This window comes from Fukomys damarensis, unplaced genomic scaffold (assembly GCF_012274545.1).
Source record: "Fukomys damarensis isolate Sample0158 unplaced genomic scaffold, DMR_v1.0_HiC HiC_scaffold_12, whole genome shotgun sequence".
Taxonomy (NCBI): Eukaryota; Metazoa; Chordata; class Mammalia; order Rodentia; family Bathyergidae; genus Fukomys; species Fukomys damarensis.
Genome location: NW_022900924.1, coordinates 40,002,379 through 40,013,288, shown reverse-complemented (window position 1 = coordinate 40,013,288; position 10,910 = coordinate 40,002,379). Strand labels below are relative to the sequence as shown.

The 10,910-nt window shown below is 39.1% G+C and overlaps 1 protein-coding gene across 8 annotated transcripts in view; it reads left to right on the top strand.

Annotated features, from left to right (window-relative positions):
• Pex5l (peroxisomal biogenesis factor 5 like) overlaps nucleotides 1–10,910 on the top strand; it is a 217,273-nt gene that overhangs the window by 161,051 nt on the left and 45,312 nt on the right. For all 8 annotated transcript variants that reach the window (XM_033762541.1, XM_033762540.1, XM_033762536.1 and 5 more), the window contains one exon: nucleotides 3,836–3,931. In XM_033762541.1, coding sequence (XP_033618432.1) covers nucleotides 3,836–3,931 — 96 coding nt within the window. The remainder of the gene's footprint in view (nucleotides 1–3,835; nucleotides 3,932–10,910) is intronic.

Sequence of the window (10,910 nt, the reverse complement as noted above, 5' to 3'; positions counted from 1 at the left end):
TTTTTTTTTTTTTTTTTTTTTTTTTTTTAGACAAAGACTAAGTCGCTAAATTATCTAGGTTGGTCTCAAACTTGTGATCCTTCTGCCTTAGCCTCTCAGACTGTTGGACTTACAGACATATGTTATTAGCACACCTGTCTCAACCTTTGCTTTTTTTTTTTACTTTTGTTAAATAAATGGGAACTCAAGGAAGCCACATTTACCAACCTCTTCAGCAAAGCCATAATAACTTTCCCCAATAGAGAGCAGCCATGTGTTTTTAAGGCTTGTCAAAATCACAAACAAAATAGTGTGGATTGAGAAATGTAATGTGCATACATCAGAAACCAAAGCAACTGCATATTTCTCAATTTGGATCCAAGTTAGACATAAATAGGGAGAGTATTTAGCTTACAAGTAACATAAAGCATTCCTTTTGTAACTAAAAGGTCCTTCTGTTCTTTTAATGCAATAATCCCAGAAACCATAGAATTTCCAAACCAAAATATTCAGCCACACTCAAAAGTCACATTAATTTATGCTATTATTAAATACATTAAAAATGTAGGCAACATAATTTATAAAATATAACTCACAACTTTCTTATGATTTATGCCAACCAACCTGTTGAAATTTGTCATCAGTCCGAGGAGCAAAAATCCAACTGAATGTTGTTTAATTCAATTCTGGGAGATTCTAAATTAATCATCTATTCTAAAACTAAATATAGTATTCTTGGTTTTAAACAAAAACTTGATTCTTTTCCTTGGAGTAAGCCCAGAGGAATTGTATGTCCCTTTGCCTCTGCAGTGCCACAAACCTGGAGGGCAAAAAACGCCCTGTTATTTTTATAAACTTATTCGTAAGTCTGTTTCTAAGGCTCACTTGTCAGAATGGCATGAGGGTCAATCTCAGTTGTGCTTTAGGTCCCCCTGCCCATGACCACTCTTGGGATGGGAGCAGTAGACACTTTCTCGGGACCCAGAAGACCTCGCTAAGGCTACTTCTTCAGGGAGAGCCGTGAGCCTGCACACCTGACAGCCAGGTCTGGATGCCCAGCAGGCCCAGAGGAGAGCTGGCCACTGCCCCATCTCCTCTTCTGACAGCAGGCTCAGCCTTCCCTTGGACTTCCAGCAGTCATTCCTCTTCCCAGTAAGGTTTTGCCATCATGGGCCTCTGCCACACAGGTGCAGGACAAAAAGACAAGTCCATTCCCACTCACCCATGTGCTCCTCCTCAGCCTCCAAATTAACCAGGAAGCTGTGAAGGAGAACACCTTCCAGGAGAGAGGACAGAAAAAGCCTTTAATTAATTGATTGGCTGACAGCATAGTTTCAACAAACACTTCGTGATGCTAGAGCACCTACTACTGTCTGCTGGGGGGAACAGGGACGCAACACTGTTCACAACAGGGAGGATAAAACATAAATCAATGTTTCAGTAAGTTAATCCTCCATACTTATTAGAGTAAACACAGTTTAAGACTCTTTATAGTCAGAGGTGTTCCTCATAATAATTTCATCATTGTTTTCAATTCACAAAATTCTTTAGGCTTCTTGGTTGACTTCTGACCCTACCGGAGCCCCCAAGGGGCCGCTTTTCTGCACTTGACGCCTTCCCTTAGGCCAGGTGAACAAGGCCATATGGTGAAGTGACTATGAGCAAGGTCCGGAAGCCCCAGCCCTGTTACTTACTGGAGCTGTGTGACTGTGGTCAAGTTAATCAAGCTTTCTGTGCCTCGTTGTCACCATCTCGTTAAAAGGACGGAACAAGTTAGAGAATCTAATGTACTTGGAGCAGCATTTGGCATGCAGTGAGCACTGAGTGTGCCTCTGCGTCATTAAGAAAGGTGGCGGGAAGGGGGGACTCCAGGTCCAGGAGGGCAGAGAACAATAACAAGCAGTTGAGCTGTGTAGATGGTGAGTACTGAATGAAGAGCAAAGCTCTGCTCTAGAACAATGATTTCCAAACCCGACTGCTTCTCAGAATCACCAAAGGAGTTTTCAGACCTCTAGTGCCCAGCACCCGACTCCAGAGATTCTTCTTTAACTGGTCTGAAGTGGGGTCCAGGCCTGTTCGAGGAATTCCCCAGGAAGCAAGGGCTGAGCAGGCTGGCTCTAAAGCCTCCGACACGGGGACCAAGCGTCACACGCCCCCCAGCCTGCAGTAAAAACTTCACTCCAGAACAGCCTCTCCTCCTGCTCCACGAGGCCCAGCTGTCCCATCAGTGTCACCTGCTTCCTGCAGTCCAGACAGCCACGGGCCGCTCATCGCCTGTCAGGCCCTGGGCCACTTTCGAAGAGCACAAAGTTACCAGGCGAAATCCCTGCCTTCAGTGCTGTGCAGCGGACCAATAAGCACCAAATGTGAAAATGCCCTGAGACGTATTGTTGAGTGAAAATGTTTCACAACTTTATCTCAAGTGTATTATTTATTCTGTCTATGGGTGCATAAATATGCAGGTTACTACAAAAATTATTTCAAAAACACCTAAAGCCATAACTTTTATTTTCCATGTCTTTTCCCAAAAGAACATATTTATTTTTGTAAATTAAAAAGTATTAATAACTTTTCAAATATTATAGCAGACCAGGCTTGGGGAGAGGCTTGTACATTAATTTCCCAAAAAGTTATAAAAGAAATGTCTGCCTCCAAATCGGGATAGTCAGTGATAGACTGAAGAATGACTGGGAGAAGTCCAGCTTGGCAAGTAAGTGAATATATTAAGGATTATTGACAGAACCATGGATGGCTTAAGGGCAGATGCAATACCGAAGTCCCCTGCTTGCCATGTTCCTGTTTATACAGGGTTCTAAGCAATAGCAAAAAGGCAAAAGCAAGAACCAGAATCCAGGGAAAGAATAATGTGTTTATGTGTGGCCCACTCTCATCCTTATCAGTAATTCTGCTGGTCTCAGCTCTGCTTTGCAGAAATGTACCACACAGCCTCAGCACCTGGTAAGGACTCCCTGGACGGCTGAATGGCCGCCTGTTACAAAATGGCATCACTTGGCTACAGTTTGCACAACTATTCTTTCTGCAGGGATCCTCTAAAATATTTTCATTTAGCTAAGCAAAGTTGTATGTTGTCTTGCCTGTGACTTGTGAGAAAGCTGTTTGCCTTACCAGACACACTTTTATCTAAACAAGTCATTATGATTTAACAGAGAGCAATATCCTGAGAAATGGGACATAAAATAGAGACAGCAGAGGAAAACCAAAGGAAAGATAATTCTGCATGAGCATCTTCTATATACAGGAAGGGGAAGGCCTGGAAGCCACTCTTCCATTTCGGCAGCTTTGATATTTTTACCTGTGACTGGTCCTCTTAGCAAGATGAAAGCTAGATATCAGTTTCTGTATCTAGCCCTCTAATGGAGATTGCCTGTCTTAGCTGCATGTCAGCATCATGAGGACTAGTTTACTAAAATATCAGTGCCCAGACCAATTAATTCACTTGTATATGCTGAAGATTAAATTTTTTGAATTTTTTCATGAAGTGCATATACGTTACCAAAAATATTCAAGAAACAAGAATTTGAAGGAACACATTTCATTATGTTCCATTGTTACGGGGTGCCAAAAGTAGATCACTAGACATTGAAGGGTTAAGAGTATGGTTAGTATGTTTAACATGACCAAGACTGACAGCCGTTGTTGGAAGAATCATACGCACATGCCTACACACATTTTGACACCATTCTAATTTTGGGTAATATCATGCCTGCAAAATACTCCAAAAATAATGTCAATCATAAATCTTCTTGAACTCCAGGGAGATAAGGTGAGAAAAGGAAAAACACTTGTATTGTGGGATTCCATTATTGTAACACCTTGTGTGTTTGGTTTATTTCAGGCTCGGCTGACCAAAGAACATCGCTGGGGAAGTTCGCTGCTTTCTCGAAACCACTCCTTGGAAGAAGAATTTGAAAGGGCAAAAGCAGCAGTAGAGGTAACTTCTTTAAATTTTTTCCCCTTTTCATATTTCTGAAAGTGGTATTCAAAAAATCAAACCTCGACAAGAATCATATAAAATGAGTCTTACTTTATAGATACCGGAAAAAAATAATTAGGATTGTCAGAATGAGATTTGTTATCAGGGCCTGCTCGGTTCCTTGGACTTCTCAGTGGGGTGAGTAATAGGTGTGCCAGGTCTGTGACAGATTACTAGGACTGGAGTCCTGGGCCTTGTCTGGGTTCTGTGCTGAACCACAGCCATGTATTTTTTTTATGCTTCTGTAAGGCAAAATTCAGGCCTGACAATGTTTTTACCACTGTAGCATCTAAAATAACACAATGTCTGAAACATAAAGACCTTGCTGACACTGAGTATTATATATTCGCCTGATGAGAAAAAACACATGACTGGGATAGTCTAATCAATGGACAGCCCATAGTGACCTGAAGCATAATATCTTTTATTAAAAGTGTCCAAAATATCGTTGATAAATATAATTAAATACTTTATTTGAACATTGACTTCCATATTTGGCCTTCACTGAAGGGATAGAAGACAGAAAGGAAGCCAGAGGGGGGAAAAAAACAAAACAAAAATCAGCTTTTGCACATTTTTTTAAATCCATTTCTTCCTGGCTGGAATCACAAAACATACATCACTGATGCTATCTGCAGTGTTCATCCAAGCTTTGCTAGATTGCTGTTTGAGAGTGGAGCTCTTCACTGAGCTCAAGCATGGGCTTGTTAGGACCTCTGTTTCTCCTACTGATACAAAATCTTGAAAATTGAAAGCATTCTTGGGATGGGTTTCAATTATGTGGCTGTCTTACCCCTAGAATCCAGATGAAGTGATTATAATGTGAGCAGTCTTCCAGTAACTCTATACTTGAAGTACCATAAAATCATATTTGTAGTTTAGTATTACTAGGACTCTCTATTCTGGGAAATAATTTCCAGCTGTAATTTTATATCATCACTCAGGAACCCAATAAGAGAACATTTAACATTTTTTTTATTTCATCCGCACTTAAATCCACTCAAATTTCTTTCAATTTTAGACTTTTTAATTTAAAAAGCTAATGAATATTTAGTGCTCTTAGCATGATCAACTGATGCATTTGGTTGATACCACCTGAGTTCAATCAAATTGCTCAAATGCATGGAGCCTGTAGCTTAATTTATCTTAAATGTAGGTTTTCTAGACTTAAGAGCTAATTTAAATTTATCTTTTGAACTCCTACTGTGTGTAGTACACTGAATTAGCACTTAAAATGTTATGAGAACTAGAGAATTCTGGGTCAGGAAAGACATTAGAGTTTATCTAATCCTTTATATAATGAGAAAAATAATGGATTCACACTCCAAAGACTTAATCACAAAGAAACAGATCAACAATGAAAAAATGGTTACTCTTATATCAACATATATATATTTACAAAAATCACTTAGTCTAAGTTTTAGTAAAAATTTTAGAAGTCATTTATCCCCGCCAGACATACAACACCAAAAAAAAAAAAAATGTATAACACTTGACAAATTACTACCATGTTTCTACTTGAACATGCCCAATTAGGGGCAATTCATTTCTTTTCAAGAAAATCCATTTCAGTTTTGGTCAGTACTAATTGTCAAAAGGCTCTTTGTTATACTCTGCTGAACTTGATCTACTGAGAAGTTCCAGATTTGCTTGGTCTAGCTTTGGCTTTCTTTGGAACAAGGCAGAATTAGTTTAACCCCTCACCATACGGAGCCATGTCTTCCCTGACTACCTGTGTGCTGCTTTCTGGGGCTGGAGTTATTATTCCAGCACATTACTAATAGCTATGTGACAACATGCATCTCATTAACTGATTCAGACCTCTGTAGTCCCTTCCAGCCACAAATCTTAAGAGACTGTAAGTTACTTCAAATAGTTATTTATTCAGCAAACATTGCTGGCTGCCTACAGGTACAGGCTCCTGAACTAGGGACTAGAGATGAAGAAATAAGCCAGGCTTAAGAAGCTGTCTAAGACCTAGAAGACCAGCTTCACCAAATAACCTGCTCCCTCTACTTTACTTCCATTTCATGTATAAGATGGGGGTCTTAGATTTCTCATAAAACAAAACCCTATGAGCCTATCCTTCCAAGCAAAAAGAATGGTAAGTACAGAATTCCCAGAAAATCAGAAAAATGTAAGCAAATTTGCTTAGCTAAAAGCCTCGTACTAAGAACCTTCTCTAAGGAATGAAAAGAGATGGTGCCAATCAGAAGTTATGAACAGATGTGGAGATAAAAGTATGTGGGAAGTAAAGTATTTACAGTAAGTTGATGGTAAGACATACCTATAAGACTGCACACATTTGTAAATAGGGAAGGGTGAGGGGGGTGAAGGGAGGGCAGGGCTATGGGGAAAAAGCAAGAACCAAGATCTATCATGTAAAGGTACAAGATCCCAATGATAAATGTAACTGCGTTGTTTGCTTTAAATGTACCAATGAACTTAATGGAAAAAAATTGCAAACATGTGTGGACTGTTTCCCTCTAAATATTATTCTTATTTAAATTCACAGAAGATATGAATATGCATCAAAGAGCCTTGGAAATATACATAGCCATTGACCTAGTCACTTCTTAAAATTCATCCTAGAAAAGTAATCGTGAATGTTTGCAATATTTTATCTGTAGGATTATTTTTTCTTTTATTGAGTTTATTGGTACATTTTAGGTATACAGTACAGTTACATTCATCATTGGGATCTTGTACCTTTACATGACAGGTCTTGGTTCTCATTTTTCCCCTTTTCTGTGCCCTCCCTTCACCCCCTCCCCATTTACAAACACTTTATTTCCATTTTTTCATTTTCTCATATTTTTCTGTTCCCTTGTTACCTTTCCCCTACCCTTCCCACTTCCCCTACACCATTAGCCCTTTTCTTCCTATTTCACATGGTCAATTATCTCATTAGGATCTTCTGTACTATTACAGTTTTTCACACCAGAGAAACTATTCAGTACTTACACATGTGTGACATTTATTTCACTTAGGAGTATATCCTCAAAAAGCGTCCATTTTCCTACAAATGAATCTAATTTCTCATTCTTTTATCTGTAGGATTATTTAAAATAAGTATTTGAAAGGAGCTTGAGCGTTCCATCCACAATAGAAAATATAACTAAATTATATCCTTATAGAAAATGATATGTAAGTATTAAAGATGAGATCATGTAAAAATGTTTAGTGTAATTGGAATAATACCTTATATACTATTTTACAAAATAATCCCAACTTCGTAAAGTGATAATTGTGTAATGGCTAACACCTTAAAGCAATATGAACTATATGCCAAGTGAAGAACCTTTATAGATTATCTTTTAACCCTCGTGACAGACAGCCCTGTGAAGAAGATAATATTGTTGTGCCCATTTTGCATGAAAATAAACTGAGCCTTAAAGAGAGCACAGCCCATTGTGTGGCATTTTATAAGCAATTAAAATGGCTTGAAAAAATGAACTACCCATACTTAGTGAACTGCAAAGCCATGAGCCTCACGTAGGTCCCAGTTTCTGTATTCTGAACCACGGCACTGAATGAGCATCAAGAGTCCTCCATGACCCAGGAACCTCCAAAAGCCTCTGCCTCTTACCACCATCAATCCGGGGTTAGGCTTCAGCCTGTGAATTTTGAAGGAAAATGGACTCAGCATCTGTGCCCATTAATGGTAGTTATTGTTGGGTGGGTGGGTGTGGGGTGACATTTTTCTTCTGCTGGCTCATCTGTATTTTCCAAATGTTCTGGTGTAAACATGTATTATGTCAGTGATCCGGGGAAGTTGCAAGTTATAGACACTGTGGTGAGATTTAAGACTCTTAAAGGAACTGAAAACATCTTAGTCATTTCAAACCAAAGAATGGCACTACAGATTGCCTTCATCAGAGGCAGTTCTAAATACAAGCAAGATCCAGATGAAATTTGTGCATGGAGCAAATGGGATTTTTCCAAAATCTCCACCCTACGTTTTTATATCATCTGACTGCAGTGTTCTTTCTACTTCAGCTTCTGTTTTTGCTTGTTTGTCATCATTCTGCCCCATGCTCAGGCACTGATCCCCACTCCTGCTCTTCCTCCTGCTCTCCTTTCCTTTCCCTGAGTTCCAGGCGCTTCCTTTCTCCCACCCTTTCACACACAAAGTTCACTGCCCGCTGTCCCGCTTCATCTTCCCTGGGAACCCTCTTCCCCAGCTCTACCAGCAGCAGGATGCTTTTGCATGCAAATTGTGGCTGGAGTGACAACAACACATCAGAAAAGCCAGACCAGACCACTCAAAGACTAACTAGCACATTGCCCATGGCTTTGTTTTTTTGTTTTTTGTTTTTTGGGTTTTGGGTTTTTTGGTTTTTGGTTTTGGGTTTTTTTTTGTTTTTTTTTTTCATATTTAGTACTAGGTCCTTTCCTATTTGGGGAGGGTTTTGTTTGTCGGTCTTTTCACTTAAAATATGACCTCCATGATAAAGGGGGGGCTTTGTCTCTTATTACTATTTTCCAATATCTAGAACAAGAACAATGGTATAAATATTTGATGAATGAATGGATAATGTTAGTCACTTAATATGGGTGACACTTCTTTCTGTCTCTTTCCTATTGTATATAAAGTACTACATACCTTTTACACCGGGGATCGAACTCAGGACCTTGCACTTGCCGGGCAGGCATGGTGCCACTGAGCTAAATCCCCAGCCCTATAACCTTCTAATGTAACAGTACCTTCATCTTGATGGCTTACAAACAGAAAATTCTTCTATGGCATGCAGACTTCTGACTGGCCTTTGTTGAATTGTCCTCTGAGGTTTTCTTAGTCACAATATTGGTCAATAAGGCACTCATGATAATGCATAGAGTCCCAACCACTCTTGCCATAGAGTGACATTGAGAGAGTTTTGTATTTTATGTAGTATGCACTAATTTTTACTTGTACTAAGTAAGCCCTGCAAACATGTAATTCAACTAATTTTTAGGTGGAGATGCCCTAAAATACAGTATCCATTACTAAAGCAAAAACAACCAAAATTACATGTACATTTATACCATATATTAAATTACCTGGAAACCTACTGACACTGCTCAGGTCATGTCAGATTATTAGATCTAATGGAGCTAATTGGGTAAAGGTTTTTGTCTCTATATCATGTATTTGTTTGAAAATTTATTTCAAAATTCCCTCTGCCCAAAGTATTATAACTTTAGAACAAAGAGCTAGATATTCCTACTCTGGGATTTTGAAAAAAGAAATGTATTTCCCCTAGAAAAGGGAGAGGGGCTTCCTCCACTCTTCTTCCTGAATGCTCTTCATAGCCGGCAGCCTGAATGCACAGTCAGCTATAGTGAATCCCTCAGAAGGATGCACAGAGAGGAGTAGAAATGAGAAGCCAGAGCGGAATCCCAGGAGCCGGTAAGGCCTGAAGCTGCCTCCCAGAAACAGAGCTCCCTAGAGAGAACTGCACTGCGTCCGCAGAAGACAGAAGGTCACAGGGGAAGTCAGCAAGTCTGCAACCACAAACCAAAAATACTTCCTTCGACATCATTAACAAGGAGAGAAAGAGAGCCACTCAGCACCAAGTGCTGTGTTTAGCTAGTTAGTCTCTCTAGGTGCTTCAACCTTTAAAATAAATTGGAATGAACAACAAATGCACCAAAAATGTTTGCGTTTATTCTATAGTTAGGCGCTATATTGGGTGCCAGTGATAGAAAAATGAATATAACCATCTCTGTACGGAAGAATTAAGGGGAAGAATCACAGATATATGCAGCCAAATGTTTACCAAGTATAGCTTTTCATACAGCATCATTACTTACACACCCATTTGTACATCAGACTGTGACTTTTTATAGATGGGACCATGTCTCGTACTTCATGTTCTCAGCACCTATTAGGGAATCCGATGCAGAACAAAGCTCTCTAAACTTATGCTGAGTAATTAAATGAACAAATTAACAATTTATGCCTCTCTTGCATTGATTTCACCTAAGCATCTCTTCTCTAATGAGTGCTTGTCATATATGGCAAACCTTGACTAACAGGCAGATAGTTTTGGAGGAGACAGTACTGAGAATTGAACCCTGGGCCTTTACATTGAGCTATATCCCCAGCTCTTTTTTATTTTTTATTTTGAGTTTGAGACAGGGTTTTCTTAAGTCTGTGTTGCCCAAGCTGGGTTTTAAACTGTAATTCTCCTGCCTCAGCTTCTCAATGAGTAGAGTTTACTGACACTCACTGAAACTTATGCTCCTGAAAGCAATGTCGTGTTACACTTAAGCTTGTTTTAGACATTTTTTTTTTTTGTACCTGGTATCAAACTTGGGATCTTTCACTTGCTAGGTAGACAGTGGCACCACTGAGCTAAATCCCCAGCCCTGTTTTATGCTTTCCAAACAATGTTTTCATACCCCCACTTTTACCCTAACAAGGAATTCCTGTGAGAAAATTTTTCAAAGAAATAAAGAATTGTATTAATAAGGAAAAAGAATGGTGTATGAACAAGGGAAAGTATGGTTGTCAGAGGCAGAGACCAGAAGCATAATTTTAAATCTTCTGGGCTAATTAGTTGAGATTAAGTTCTACCTAAACTTTTATATGCTAGACTTCTGAACTCCTGCTCTTCAGTTCTCTTTCTTTTGAGTTCCACTTGGATGTTACTTGTAAGAATTTTGAATTTCCACCAATGATTTAATATTATCTTTAAAATATGTAGTTCAATTACCCTCCTCTTGAATGTGAGCTGGACTTAATGACTCAGGTCTGAGAAATAAAATGGAAGTAGTCACTGTCTTAGTTACTTTTCTCATGGCTGAGACCAATACCTGATGTCCACAACTTAAAGGAGGAAAGGTTTTTGTTTGTTTGTTTGTAGAAGTTTTAGTCAGTACTCAGCTGGTTCCAAGGTAGGGTGAAATGGCAGAAGAGAAAAAATAAATTTTATAGATATATATATATATA